The sequence below is a fragment of the Dreissena polymorpha genome, chromosome 7, assembly GCF_020536995.1.
Source record: "Dreissena polymorpha isolate Duluth1 chromosome 7, UMN_Dpol_1.0, whole genome shotgun sequence".
Taxonomy (NCBI): domain Eukaryota; kingdom Metazoa; phylum Mollusca; class Bivalvia; order Myida; family Dreissenidae; genus Dreissena; species Dreissena polymorpha.
Genome location: NC_068361.1, coordinates 29290642 through 29307212, shown reverse-complemented (window position 1 = coordinate 29307212; position 16571 = coordinate 29290642). Strand labels below are relative to the sequence as shown.

At 33.9% G+C, this 16571-nt stretch overlaps 1 protein-coding gene across 3 annotated transcripts in view; it reads right to left on the bottom strand.

Moving 5' to 3' along the window:
• Positions 1–16571, bottom strand: part of LOC127836851 (uncharacterized) — a 37134-nt gene that overhangs the window by 4626 nt on the left and 15937 nt on the right. For all 3 annotated transcript variants that reach the window (XM_052363473.1, XM_052363475.1, XM_052363474.1), the window contains exons 4-5: positions 8302–8758; positions 3855–5615 (exon numbers count right to left, since the gene is read on the bottom strand). In XM_052363473.1, coding sequence (XP_052219433.1) covers positions 3855–5615; positions 8302–8743 — 2203 coding nt within the window. In that variant the 5' untranslated portion in view covers positions 8744–8758. The remainder of the gene's footprint in view (positions 1–3854; positions 5616–8301; positions 8759–16571) is intronic.

Below are 16571 nucleotides of genomic sequence, written 5' to 3'. Positions count from 1 at the left end.
TGCACCTATTTTTACGTCAAGTAGCATAGTTTCAAATATTGGCACAATAATTCAGTACATAGGGACACATGTTTTGCAACTGTTTTATACAGATTGGAAAATAAGATTTGCTAATAGCGCATTAATAGCGCATTAACAATGTGTCACTATGACCATATACGGAAATCCGCATCGCTTCCTGGCGGTCATGTTTTCAAAGGGACCAAACAATTTTTTAACTCAAAAGCGATACTATAACACAAATGTTCTAAACAAGTATCTTTAAAAAAAAATAAGACTAAAATGAGGCTTCTAGAGCATCATTGTTAAATAATAGCAAATTGATGATATTGCCCAACCCCCGGTCGGCCATGTTTTCGTTCGACAAACACAAACCATTTGGAAACTGAATGGAGACGTCATTACAACAAATGTTCTTACCAAGATTCATAAAGGTTCGACTTTAAATGTGATTTCGAGAGTGTTTATAAGCTGTTTGTATAATTTGACATAGTGATCTAATGCTTGCCTACACGTGATCCAGTTTCCAACTCGGCCAAGATATTTTTGAGACAAACGTGTTGACCAGGAATCATGAAGTTTTTGTCCAAAAGTGTGAACAATTTAATATTGACGACGGATGAAGCACGGCGCAGGACGAACGACGGACAAAAGACACGTACAATAGCTCACTATGAGCACGTTATACTAAGGTGAACTGAATAATACCTTAACTGTCACCCTAACATATATTAACTTTCAATAACTTCTGTTGGTACGCGAGAGTACAAGAACAAGAACCGGTCATGAAATGAAATGAAGTTTGAGCAACAATACGTAATTACATAGAGAGGTCTTGACATGAATAACACGATCATGCATTAAAATAAGTCGACTGCTCTCTTAAATTCGTTTCTCGATTTCGCCCTTATTTATCAAAAGTTTAAAATGGCAAACCAACAGCAACAAAATATCAATGTTGCACAATGTATCTCGCAATCTCGAATCGTATTATATTAACCACAAACCGTGATCTTGCGATCTTCCATCTTATGTTCGCATTCACAAATCGCATGTTCCATACCTGGAATATATTTTAGCGCACACGATTATGTTAAATGATTGTGTTTGACAAAATATTGCATAAATACGACATGAACTCAAGTAAACCCAAAGCGAATTTGCGAAATGAAATATCACGGTTTTGCATCGTGTTTTCGTTCTTTTCGCATTTACATCGGTCGAGATTTCGTGCTCTTAATGAGAACACGATATTACAAGTACGATTCTAGATTAAGAAAGATATTACGAAATCCCGTATTGTAATCTGGCCAACACACATCAACTTCTAAAATAGGAGGTCGGCATAATGCAGATTCCGTTTCATACCAATAATCATAGGAATCACATCACCGATCACGTAGAACAATAAAAAAGCCCGTAATTGTATTATGCTCATTCGTTTTCAGAGATGCAAAACATCAACGAATGGTAGTAAAGGACAAGCGTACATTTTTAACAAGTAGGAACCATAAATATAATTACATGTTTCATCGAAAGTGTACACCTTATAAGAAAATTAAGTATTTTTAACACTATGCAGAAGTAACTGTGAATGTGCATTTGTAACGGATATGAAACACATTTATTATTTCCTGTTCCATCGCTAGCTTACTAATGATAAAAACGGACGTATATTTAACAATATGTCGGGCTTTGCACATGTTGTTTTTTTTAAACGTCCCTTGTCATTATAGGTGGGTAATGTGCCCACTGCTAACGTTGATATTTTTCTCAATAAGCATTTTAAATGGCGTTATTTGGTTCGTAATAACATTTAAATAAACCAGCTATTAAGTTTTTGAAACGATACGTTGTTACTGCGTTTCGACCTGTTCACTATACATGCACTCACAATACTTTGTAGAAGTTACTGTCATTCACATGTTTAATAAAAAGGCAATTCATTCGTAGAATGTTCCGTTTTTTCGCTAGTGTAAACTGAGGTAATTTTAACACATCGCACTAGTTACTGTAAATGCTAACACAAAAAACCAACAATAAAGTGTGTTAATTAAAGACAATTTAATTTCCAACTTTAAGGTGGGCGTACTGACGGATTAAATTATGCAGTTTTATCACAGAATTACTCCCAATATGGTTTTTATCGTACCCAACATGACACAAAACACTTTGATTTAATGCTGAGAGACACCTTTTAATCGAACAATAAATTTTAAATAGATATATATTGATTATATCCGAAATAAATTAATCAAAACACATCCCAATAAATCAGATGAGTATGTTATTGTATTTTAAAACATATATTGCAATTACATTTATTATGGCGATTAATTACGCGTGTAAAACATATATCTACACTGATAACTGAAAATATGAATATTTTCGTATGAAGAAATAACGATCTGTACATTAATTTACCTTAAATAAACAAAGAATTTCCACATTTCCAAATATTCTTGCTAGTTAAGAAACCCAATTGTATCACTTTCTCCTATTTTTGCAAGAATCGGGAAAGACTGACGTTTTTAATGACTCCCTGAACGACGTGTATATTTGTTTTCTGTTAAATCACAAACCTAGTTTTTAACCAAAAAAAGGAAATTCGACATCAACAACCAATATGCATGTAGTTGGAATAACAGCGAATTTATATATTTATTACATAGCTGAATGTTTTTGCATAAGATAACTCTGGATTTCGGATAAAATAGTGCTGTACCAGGCTGCAGGATCAAATGACTTTATGGGGTTTACAAATCGATGTTAATGGATGTTGACACACCGGTAAGTGGTGCTTTGTTTAAATAACTTTTTTAAAACTATTTTTCATAAGATTTTAAACCTGTGCATTAATTGCAGTTTGTATGCGGATAATGGTTATTCGAAAACCATCATAATTACTTTATTTGATTAGCCTGTGTTCTTGGCAAAAATTCGATGTAATCAGCCATTCATATACACGATAATGCTGCACGCAATGTTGGCATCAAATTCATACATTTTCAATAATATATTCTTAAATCTTAAAGGGACCTTGCCAAGTTTTGGTAATTTGACACAATTAAAAACAATCCGATTCGCAAATTCTCGTTGCAGTTATGATACTGGTGAGTAAACAGTAATTATGCACATTTACCATGCTTTAAAATATCCATAATGTGCATGTTATCGTTATGTTTTGTGAAAGTACGAGGGTTGCTTATATAAAGTATAAAATACAACACTCTTTGTATAATCACGAATTGCCGAGTGGTCTTATAGTTGGACTTTTACTCCATGGGTCAGTGGTTCGATTCCAGCTGAGGGATATTGTTTTCTTTTATTTTATTCTTGTTTTTTTTACTGAAGCTTTTTAGATCCAATGATAACATTAATCAATAAAACATTTAACACCAAATTTCGATACATATCAAAATCTGTGAAACCCACATTAAGATAACGGCACAAACTGCAATAAAGAATGCATGAAAAGTAATAATAAAACGTATCTCTAAAAGTATCATTATGCAAGCGCAACGTTGTCTATGATCAAAAGTTTTAAAAGCACGGTGTGTATTTCCAGAAAAATAATGGTCAAAACTAAAAATAAGTAATTGATCCCGTTCAAGAAAATGCATTTGACATCATTTACGTGATACGGGATATTATTATTATTTCCACTTTATGTATACCGATCATAGCACGTTATTATGCATGTATTTAATAGCTTTATGAACTATTGAATTTAACAGCATAACAAAACTAAACACTCTGATATAAATTGTAATTATATTTTTATTTATTGTTCATTTTTGAGAAATAAAAAACTTGATCGAAAACCTACTATGTTGTTATGGTGTATATATTACCTTGCATGTGTATGCCGCTTCCCCGAAGTATCAAATATTTCAGATTGTGGCACGATGACAGGTCAAACTCAACCTGCGATGTTGGCTCGCTATGTGTAGATGAACTAAGTATGGCACCAACCGTTTTGTCGTCTACTTGTATTTTCAAAGCCAGGGCATTGGTCTTGTTTTCTCTCCATATGTTGTTAATGCCAATTAAGTTGTTCCCGATATAAAAGTGACTGAGTCTGAGGAGAATGCCAGTTTGGTCATTTGAAACAGCCTCTGTGTATCCTGCCTCTATGATGCTTTGAAACGTATCGTATTCATATGAAAATATGTTCATATTAATCATATTTATATTATTATGTTCATTCATAATGCCAGAAAGCTTATTGGCAGCCGATATGTTCAGTCCACATAGGAATATGAACACCTGGGATATGTCGAGATATGCATCCGAATGACGTCCCATATATCCGGAAATGACGTCATCAATCAAATGTGCATTGCGGGCAATATGATAAGCAGCCAGGAATTCCTGAATGCTTTTGTGGATAAATGAGATAGACGAATTTAAAGCTCTTTTGGTTTTCCGTTTTGATATCAGTCCCGCTTTGAGAGCAAACTCTTGTTCAGATGGTGTTAGATAGTTTGACAATTCCTGATCGTTGAATACAATAGAATTTTCCTTTTCAGGAGAACACAAAAGATGAAAAGCAGCTTTTGAAATGACATCTACGTTTTGAATGATAGGCCGAAGGTAACTTGTTCTTAAAAAACACTTCACATGAGGAGGGTTTAAATCGTTAAAAAAGCCAGTTGTATCGTTCGCTTTCTTACACAGGCTTTCAAGTAAAGTCGTATACAATGCACACAATGAAGATCCGTTCAAATGTTCCTCCTCCTCCATAGTGTCCACCCACGTGCAAATAACAAGTGTGTACAACATCGGTGAATTTGATAACGAGGTCAGCCGACGCTTTTCTATGAAGCTCCTAATTTCCCTCGCGGTTGTCTCAAGATTTTTGCTCTTGTCAAGTATGCACCGAAGTACTCTTTCACTAAATGTATCTGAATCGCTAATACCCTCGATCTCTACGAGGATGTCGATCTGTGAATTCTTGATACGCTCATCAGCAAGTTTCCATGGTCGAGAAGTTGTAAGAACCGCGCACTTGTCCTTTGGAAATCCCGCCATAGAAGGTTTAGCAAGGTTACTACCGTTAGGAGCCACCCATTCATCTAGACCGTCACGTATTACAAGGCATATTTCCGTCTCTATTATTTTGAGTAAAAGAGTGTACATGACATCACGTTTTTCTTCAGAATACATTGTGTCGATGATTTGTTTCTTTATCATATGCGTTACTTCGGTCTGACCTCTTGATTCTCCCAACCAGAGGAAAAAAATGAACTGGAACTTTTGAATGATTAACACGTCATCAAACGATGCATTTTTGTTGGGAGCTGCCGTTGAAGGCCGATTTTCGTCGCACCAATCATAAACTAACTTGGCTGCAAACGTTGACTTGCCGCTGCCGGGCTCGCCTTGTACGTATATACGTCGATATGACTTTGTGTCGTCTGTGTAAAAGAGTTCCTTGTATGTCAGTACTTGCTCCTTTTTAACACGTTTCCCATCACTTGCTATATCAAAACGGTGCATTTTCGGCGTTGCATATATATCGGTTATACGTTTATCAAGACTCTGATCCAATACTGAAAGAGGCACGTTGCTCGAGGTGTCATTGTAATGTTCCACCAAACGACGGCGAAAATCTGTAATGATAATGAAACAATGCCTTACATCAATACCAAAAAAGTACGCTATCTTTAAAATTATTGCAAAACACGAAAGTGAAATTCGCAAACAAAGTCGCTCGCTACAGTCAAAGCATTTAACAACTGGTTAGATAATTTATATAAAGGACGCTCCTGTAAATTAGCACGTATCTTTATCAACATAACACTAATGTTACCCATAAACAAATAATGGCGCGATCTACGTTCACAAGACTTGATATTTACGATTTGGTTGCTGACACTGATTTTAAAAGAAAGTGTAATGGATACACATGGCCCATGCTCTATTTTGCTGTTAATACTGTAAATGAATGCATCCACTGATGTGATATACATTTCAATATGTAACTATAAAGCTTTGTTATACGGTATACATGGAGAGACTTTAAGGGGTCTTTTCACAGAGTTTGACATGTATTAAAGTTTGTCATTAAAGTGCTTTATTTGGATACATGTAAACATTGGATCTAAAATGCTCCAGTAAAACCAAGAATAAAATTAAAAACAGAACAAAGTAACCATCAACTGGGCTTGAACCACTGGCCGCTCAAGTAAAAGTCTATCGCTTTGACCACTCGGCCATCCGTGTTCATACAATGAGTGATGTATTTTATACCTTATATAAGAAGTCCTCGTTGTATCACAAAATATAACGACAACAACAGTACTCTCCAAATTATTAAGTAGTTTCGCGTTGCAACGCTTTATAATTGTCAGGTTTTTACATCGTAAGAAGATGCATATAATTGATATTTTAGAGAATGGTAAATGTTCAGTATTACTGTTTTCCCAATAATATAACTACAACGACAATTTGCGAATTTGAAACATTTTTAATTTTTGGTCAATTGACCAAAACGTGAAAATGCCCCTTTAACTAATTAAACAAATACATCAATCAATGTACATCCGTGTTCATGTTATTTAATTTTGCCGTGTCCATTAAGTAGACTACTAAACGAATAAACAATAACATTTTAGAGATTTTTTTAACTGTTTGTTTCGCACATTAGGCTTATGCTATGCCGTGAAGTTTGAAGTAAAATAGTGCTTATATCCATCTTCATCTTCTATTAACTGTTTCCTCTTTACTGCTTCACAACGTAAGTTCGTCAAATGTTGCGTAATAAATTACTAGTATGTTTGGAGATGTACTTGTTCAACATGGTATCTATAACTTGCTGATTATAAAAAAAGATGGAAATGTTTTCATCAATTGATTATATACTAGCAAATTCGTTGAATTGATATCCCCTGCAAATAAATTGTGTTTATTATTCTTGTGCAAAGCAATTTTCCCATGGATTTATACACACACATGAAGCTTCATGTTGACCTGTTGTATCGTATCTGAGTTATAGCCCTGAAAAGTGCCATCACACAAAAACAACAAATGGCATTAACTCTTATTTAAGAAAGTGAAGGGTTATGTTTTTTAAGCATGGCACTTCTCCTTATTAATATCAATACACCTATGAAGTTTCATGTTGAATTCATGCATGATATATGAGATATAGCCCTGAAAATGTACACAAGGGCAATTACTCTTAATAAAGAAATGTATGGTTATGGTTGTTGTACATGACATTTCGCCGCATTGATATCTATACACCAATGAAGATTCATGTTCACATCTTGTATAGTTTCTGAGATATAGACCTAAAATAATTGTGACAGACGTACGGACTGACAAACGGACGGACAGGGCCAATGCTTAATCCCTCCGCCTGTGGCGGTTGATAATTTAGAACATCTTTCAGAGCGAGTGTTTATTGATTACAGTTGACAAAGAGAATTTAATATCACACATATCTAAAATATGGTCATTGCGTCACAAACAAATATGCGTGAATCAATTAAAGAGACGCATTTAAGATGAACTAGCTTGTATGAGGCTATGTTTCTTTTGCTTTTGTATGAGCATTACAATACATACACACGACGAACAGTTAGTTATTGCTTTACATCTGCTGAGACGAGCTAAAGGGAACACGAAATTGTGGGACTTTATTCTGTACACTTGTTATGGTATATATTATTATTTATAATATGCTTCTAAAGCAACATAGGAAGTTTTAAAGTGCTGCCAATAGTAGACAGGCATACTAGTGAATTTGAATTTAATAGGTAATTGCCTGTTAAGTAATAGATCAGATATAAAATAATTGGTCAGTAACCTGAAAGATACTGGGTAGTTGCCATTGCGTATATGGATTAGTAAAACATATATAGTTGTGACGTACGCATCCCTTAATCGCATAATCGTATGTACTAAACTGTACTGTTTTAATTTAAAATAAGCGTTATTGGCTTTGTAAAATGCGCGAAGACTTCAAAACATATTTTTAGTTTTAAAATGGATATGATTTGTAAAGATCCAGTTCCAATGGACTACCCAAAGAGAATAAAATACATTTACACTTTTTACAAACAAAACTCCTAAACCAGATCATAACGCTGATGAGCAGGTCAGAAGTGTAGCTCAATCAACTCATGTACAATTAATTGTGTAACTAAACACGTCTTTGTATGCACAAAATATATGGATTTTTGGCCAAACTTAAATCCTAATTGGGTTTACTTTGTTTTTGAAATGATAATTTGTAAATGGATAACTTATATTGAGACGAACTGGTGTGCAAAACAAAACCTGTTTACGAACCTGCTACGTCTCGTTCATAGTCTGCTTGTGCAGTTGTGTTTGCTGCCTGTTGCATGCGCTCAATGCCATGCTGTACACTGATTTCGATGCGTTGTGTTCCATCATGTACCTTGCTATCAATACATTGATCCGCATCGTTTGTCTTGTTTTCGATGCGTTGTTCCCCATATTGTGTCCTGCTTTCAATTCTCTGTGCCCCAAATTGTGTCTTTCTTTCAAGGCGATTTTCCCCAATTTTCGTCTTGCTATGAAGGCGTTGTTCCCCAACTGTTGTCTTCTTTTTAAGGCGTATCAGCCCCAACTGATTAGTAGCATTCAATTTCTGCAGATGTTTTGACAAGGTCATTTCCGCCATCTCAGAAAAACGTTTGCCGGTCTTTTTTGCTTCTTCGAGCGTTTGATTGACCTCATTCAACAGCTTGCCAAGTTCTTCAAATGACATACGATCATTCTGCAACTGCATGCAAATCCAAACAAATATTGTGTTGTTTTTGCCCAAAACAAATATTAAATATGTCAAATCATGTTGAAAATAATACAGTTTGATGGATATGTGTTATGTCCTTGAGAGATCGTCGTATCAGTTCATGAATGGTAACATTTATTTTTCACTAGTTGCAGAGCCATTGGTGAAGTCATACCTCTAATATTACGTATACTTTTATAAAATAAAATCTTATATTGAAACATATTGAAACATAACATTATTTTAACTTAATATTACTGTTAAGCCCATGCCAATAAGTTTCGTGAACTGTGACCTTATAAATGCGAATTAGTATGATTTTATAGAAATGACGTTAAGTGATGAAACTGTACAATTGTGCTTTAATTTCTTCAAACTCGTCAAGTGTCCCTCAATTTCTACACACTCGTCAATTTATTACATTTTTATTTTTCAACTTTATTTTACGTTTTCTATTTTACATGTGTATATCAATTATACGATTTACAATTAATATTAATATATTCATAGCTGAATAATGATCATGTTAGTTGGCTCTTCGACTCAGTTTCTTTACCACAAAACTGTATACACCATTTTTACAGCAAACCAACATTTTTTTTTAAACTTTGCGCGCGTGCATTATCCAAACATGTATATATTGTACAAGATAAGTATTGATGCAAAGCATCACAGGGCGTCGGAAATTTCAGTGTAAAAGGCACTCAATGAAGTTACATGGAACGATTTTTTTCTACTGTAAATATTAATATATTGGCCGATTATTTTAAACAAAATAGAAAAGATACTGGTATAACCATTATCTATAATTTTGTGTTATAACCCCAAATAACCGTTATCTATGATGTTGTGTTATAAACCCCAAATAACCATTATCTATGATTTTGTGTTGTAACCCCTACATATTTCATAGTTGATTTTATTAACATTGGTTTCCTTTTTTTACTGGCATCCGTGTGCGGTTTTCATTACTGGAACAGAACTGTGTAGGTTTTAAAAATCTGCTTCTTCTTGTAAGTGCTATTTATAAATTAATTAAATTTCATATTTTTCTCTTCTTCAAGGGGACATGATTCTGAACTTATTCTTACGTTGCTAATTTACGATAGGGGTTGAGCACTCATTGATATGAAAACACTGTTAAAGTATTAACGTGTTTACGAACCCTCCCTCTACACGCTCTCACACATATATGACATGGGCATAATAAAAACAAACAAAAGATGTGTTTGTCAGAAACACAATGCCAGATGCCCACTAATGCGCCGCTTTTTCATTATTGTTTTCCCTTTGACCTTAAAGGATGGTCTTGACCTTGACTTTTCAACAATCAAAATGTGCAGCTCCATGAGATACACGTGCATGCCAAATATCAAGTCAAATATGGCAGTCAAAGGTCATTTGAATTTTTAATTATTACCCTTGACAAATTCTCCGCTATATCCGGCTTAAAATTAAATAACAATAAATGCTCTGTAATGAAATTAGGTGCACTTATAAACAAAAATGTTAAATTTTGTCCACATAAAAAATTTGATTGGAACTGTGAAAGCGCGACCACACTGGGAATAACAATATACAATAATACTTATTTTACGGCTGAACACAATATATGTAATAAAATTCAAGAATTTGAAAACTGTTTACATAAATGGAGAAAGTGGAATCTTTCACTGATAGGAAAAATCACAGTAATCAAAACTTTTGCATTACCAAAACTAATATATCCATTTACAGTTTTAGAAAGACCAGACGAAAATAAAATGAAAACCTTAAAAACAAATATGTTCACATTTTTGTGGAATGATAAACCCGACAGGATAAAACGTGATCAAATTATACAGGAATATGAAAATGGCGGTTTGAAAATGATTGATATTGATAGCTTTGTGGATGGTCTCAAATCTACTTGGATTAAACGATTTATACATCAACCTGAATCAAAAATAACCAAATTATACAGTATTTTTCTAGAAAATTATGGTAATTACTTTATTTTAAAGAATCGCATCAAACCTGACGATATAAACACACTAAACATTCGTTCAGTATTTTTAAAGGACATATTAAAGGTCTGGAATAAGGTTAACGCACAAAATAAAATCGCACAAATCGGAAAAGAAATTATTTGGAATAATTCATTTATAAAAAATTCAAACGGTTTATTTTTCTATAAAGAATGGCATATTAAAGGAATCAACCATATAGAACAAATATACGACTATGGAACAAGGCAATTTTATAGTTTTGAGCAATTACAAAACTTGTACGGGTTAAGTACCAGAGATTTTCTAAAATACTTTAGTCTTATAAAAAGTGTGCCACTAGAATGGAAAGAAAAGCTGAAATCTGAAAACATTAGTAATCAACCGCAAGAATATTTTCTCTCATCAATTTCAGAGTCAACTAAAATCTGTAAATTAGTATATCAAAAACTCGTACTGTCAAAGCAGATCAATCCAATTAAGGCAATTGCTAAATGGGAACTATATTTTAACAAAGAAATGCAAACGAATAAATTGTTTATTCAACCATTTAGACTGACACATGATACCAAGCTAAGATCATTCCAGTATAAATATATTATGCAAATTATTCCAAACAATAGCTATCTATTGTTATGTGGTTTAACACAATCCAATATTTGTGATTTTTGTAGTATGTCAGTAGATTCGAATGTGCATATGTTTTGGGAATGTCCTGTAATTCAACATTTTTGGAACGGTGTTAAAGTGTATATCGAACAAACAGCGAACTTGCCGTTTATTTCATATTTTGATTATGAACATATAAGCTTCTGTAACGTTTCAACAGGTCATTCGAACATGTCACAGATTGTTAATTTTATCACATTGTTGGCAAAATTTTATATTTTTAGAAGTAAGTGCCAGAACAATATACCCAATATTAATCATTTTATAACATTTCTTCAGAATAGGCTCAAAATTGAGGAGATAATTGCTTTCAATAAAAATCAAATAGAAACTTTTAGAACAACTTGGAATAGTTTTTTAAGATAATTCATTTAAAATTGTAGTCTGAATATGCATCTTTATGCTTCGATATATTTTGTCGAACTGTATTAAATTATTTTTTGCTACAGTCTCTTGACAGATGTTTGTAGTATTGTTTTTTCTTTGTATTTTTTTTTCTGTTATAACTCCATGCGTGTAAGTGTATTGTGTATTGATGAATAAATATATATATTTAAAAAAAAAAAAAAAAAAAAAAAATATCAAGTTGCTATCTTCAATATTTCAAAAGTTATTGCAAAACTTGAATGTAAGGTTGTTTTTTTTATCTTTGACCTTGAAGGATGACCTTGACCTTGACCACCTTTTACCACTCAAAATGTGCAGCTCCATGTGATACACATGCATGCAAAATATCAAGTTGCTTTCTTCAATATTTCAAAAGTTATTGCAAAACTTTCATTTAAGGTTAAAATTTTGTGTTTTTTTACCTTTGACCTTAAAGGATGACCTTGACCTTGACCTTTCACAACTCAAAAGGTGCAGCTTCATGAGATACACATGCATGCCAAATATAAAGTTGCTATGTTCAATTATTAAAACGTTATTGCAAAACTGTAATGTAAGGTTAAAGATTAGATGACAGAATGAAATAATGACGGACAGACAGGCCAAAAACAATATACACCCGATCTTTCGATCCGGGGGCATACGATTGGTTACAATAAAACAGAATATTTATTTAAACTAAAATGTCTACATCAAAACAAAAAGTTAACATACAACATAAATACAATAATTTGATTATTTTGGGGCTCGAACCTTGGGCCTCTCACATGTGAAGCAAGCGTGTAACCACTACACTACGGAACCGCTTGAAAAATCACCTTCTTACTAAGATAATAATAAGTGACTGTAGTGTTACGGTTATCAATAAAGCAATACAATCTGTAATCGCTGTCGTCTTGTTAAATTGAAGAAAATGCGCGTTAAGCAAGACTCGAACAGCAAAAATCTGCGCTATTGTTAGAAAAAACACAATATAAATATATTTTGATCATGTTTTGTTTTTATACAAAACCAGAAATTTTCACTGGTTCGCGTATTTGCCCAGTCCCTGTGATATTTTATTATTGCCCAGTCCATGTGATCAGTTATTAATTAAAAATTAGCTTTGCATTATTTGCAATAAATGTTGTAGTTAATATAATAGGCATAAATGCAGTACTTATTTAAACTAATTTACACAAAAAAACACCACTGTGCAAGATATTCTGACAACAAAAATATATACATTGATCCGTAAAATAACTTCTCCTCCCATAAGCGAAATAAAACGTATTACATACGAGTCGCCGCACTTCAGTGCGATGCCAATCATAAGTGTAAAATGTGCAGCTGATACATATAGGATCTGGCACGAGTTGTTATATCATACCATATTTTATGAAACGAGTTCAGGAATTGTGTTAGTAAGCGAGCCTTTGGCGAGCTTACTAACGAATTTCCTAGACCAGTTTAATAAAAAATGTTATAGTAAGACAACGAGTGTCAGATATTTTTTATCACACGCTTTTAAGTGAGCAAATTAAATAAATATTTACGCAAATGATAAATCCCGAATGTTATTCACATTTCTTGTCGTCATTTGTCGTTGCAACGTCATTTCAGCAAATAACAAAATGCGATTGGTCAATAAACGAAAACTAAACCAATGAAAACGCTTAAAAAGTATGTTGTAGACGTATTTCATTGTTGTAAATATATTTAGTTCATAAATATATTTATTCTGAATGATATTGAAGTAAATTATTTTTTAAAGGAAACATTGCTCTGATTGTTCAATGGTTGGACAGAGTAGATGTTAACTTTAAACAGAATTAGTAGCGTTCTTTTGTAGTAGTTGATTAGTTTTCAGTATGTAGAGACTGGGTAGAAAGGTGAACTGTTTTTACTAACATTTTAATACGTTAATTGGCTTGTCAAGCATGAGTTTATTCACTCAACCACATCCGTGTGCATGAACGACTATTTCGAATGTCATTCTTCGCATATCATTCATGCTGTCAACTTGTATGTTTATGATATTAAATCATAAATATAATATATTTAGGTAAATATGCATTTTATACATCTTTTATATTCATGTCGGTCGGTTGTATTATTGTAATTATTTTGTTTTAATAGTTGTATTTGTGTATTAATTCAGTTGGTATCTTACCGTCTGAACACATCATTTTATATATAATTGAAATGTATACTTATTATAAGAATGTCATTCTTTGCATATCATTCATGCTGTCAACTTGTATGTTTATGATATTAAATCATAAATATAATATATTTAGAAACCCAAACGTGTTGTTCGAAGAAAGAACCCTAAACGCCCTTCGGCAACACTGGCGCCCAACAACGAGTCTTCGGCAACAACAGCGTTTGGAACAGAAAAACGGAAGTAGCGGACACGTTACTACGGCGAAAACAGACAGGAGCCTCAGACCGGTAGCGAGGAGGGGGAGAGTCCAGGAATTTAACACAGCGATTCCTTGGAAACCGGTTTTTGATTTTTCCCGGGGAGTAGGAGTCCACATTTTTGCGCGGCATCGAGCTCGAGCACCGATGTGAGTACAACTACGTATTTCTTGTGCACAAAACTTTGACGTCAAAACCGTTAAAACGTACGTACAGGATTTCACGTTCTGCTACGCAAGGAAGGATTCACGTTCAATCAGGACGGAGAGTGATGGACACTTAAATCGTTGTGGACATTGTGTATCGTGTCATTATTGTGTTTTGCTTGTATTTTGTAAGTGTTCCGACGGAGTTCGGTGAGTGTAAATATTTTTATAATTATTGTGCAATGTACATATATCTATTTATTGTAGTTTCATTGTCGTAAATGAATGATTTGAAATACCAATCAGTTGACTTACAAAAACAACAACAACATATATAGCTAATTTAAGTTTATGTGGTCATGCATTTTGCGAATTGGTCGAGATAAATGAAACGACTTTTTTTCAGCTCATTGGTAACTTAGTGTCATATGAAGTTATTTTAAGGAAATTATAGTCCCTTCACGAGCACAAAGTTTATTGCATGGCGAAGTTAAATCTACTCACCACTTACATGACGTTAAGTAGTAGATAGGTTTGAGTAACTGGATTTATTTAGAAGCAGTAGATTTTGCCCAAGGGTTATAATAAGTATCAAGAGGTTTCAATGCGTAAATTTGTTAATTTGTCATACTTTACGTATGGTTGAATTGAAAACGCTTTGTGCGTATTTTTAAAGAGAAAACTCTCTTTATAAATACCGGAAAATAATTACTGTTTTTTTTTCTAAAAATTGATAATGTTAAAATGTACATATACGATTTAAACTGCATTATGTAGTTTAATGCGTGTATGTGCGACTGGCGTCTTACCGGTAAATGCACGTGCTCGCGATATCGTAGCGCAAGAAGAACGCTATTTCGGCAGTGTAGTAAACACGCGATAGTAAACCAGTTGCGAGTTCGAATCGAAATAAAATCGAACTTAGTAAACACCTGGTACAAAATAAAAGAGCTTTGAATAGATATTTGTGATAGTCAGGCTGTTGGTTTAAAATAAGCCCAAGGGAGGTAATACAGGTGTGTTGAGATAACTGTTTCGGTACCTTTATTGGAAAAAGGGAAAAAGTGAGTCGTTATTATTATAGCTTGATTAAACGAAATTTGACTTCGGTAAAAAGGGGAGATAATTGAACGTAAATGTAAATTAAGAAAGAGAGAAATAAATACGATTCGTGTGAATTATTTTTCACTTTTCTGTTCATTAAAGGACAATGAACTAAAAATTATATTCATACAATAAGTAATATAGCCTAAGAATTTAACATACGGGATTTTTTTTAGAATAAATCCCTAGTTAACAATTGTGCATACACATTTTTATTAATGTAACCGCATTTAAAAGCATGGCTACGGGTAGCGACCGCGAATCAAGGGGGAGGCGTAGAAATATTGATGATGAACTGTTAGAATTACAAAATGCCAGGCAAATGTTTATTGAAAGGGGCAGACGGGGCTTACATGTTGAGAACCAAAGCACACCTTCACACGACATTAGGCCCGAGGAGGAAAGAGATCAGTCTAAAACTCCTGGCAGAGCTAATCCCAGTGGAAATGAGCAAATACAGGAAAATGGGGTTAAAACTCCAGTTGCAACCAGACTTTCTGAGTCGTTGATAAACAGAGAGCTGTCTGAAATGAGTTTTCTGAGAACGCAAATAGAAACGGAAAATCAAACCAAGGATACTGACGTAAAAGCGAGAGAATTGAAAATAAAAGAATTAGCACTTGTGGAACGCGAACGCAAAAATAAACAGGAAGAGTCCCGTTTAAAACAATATTTTGAGGGAAAGGAATTCGAGTTGAAAATTTCTTGTCGAGCTGACTCTGGCAAAACAATCTGATAACTGCGATCTTCTTCTGATGTAGTGCGATGGTATAAAACACCATTGGATATATGTAACTGTTTAAAATGCCGTAAGTACTTTTTCACTGCTTCCGGCTGACATTTATAGTCAACGATGTCGGGAAAACGTCCGCCTTCTACGAACGATTTAACGCGGGAAATAACATCATCCGCATTTTGACCGTGTGCCCAGTCATGCGTGCTTAATGTCTGGCACTTTGTTTGATTGTGTCGTGTGTCTGTGAACGTCGCGGCAATCGGTGTATCGTCAACAACATGTGCCGCGAGAACAGCGCGTATGACATTATTTCCCACCGAAACGGTATCGACATGTGGTTGTCTTGACAACACATCGGCGTCAATATTTGATTT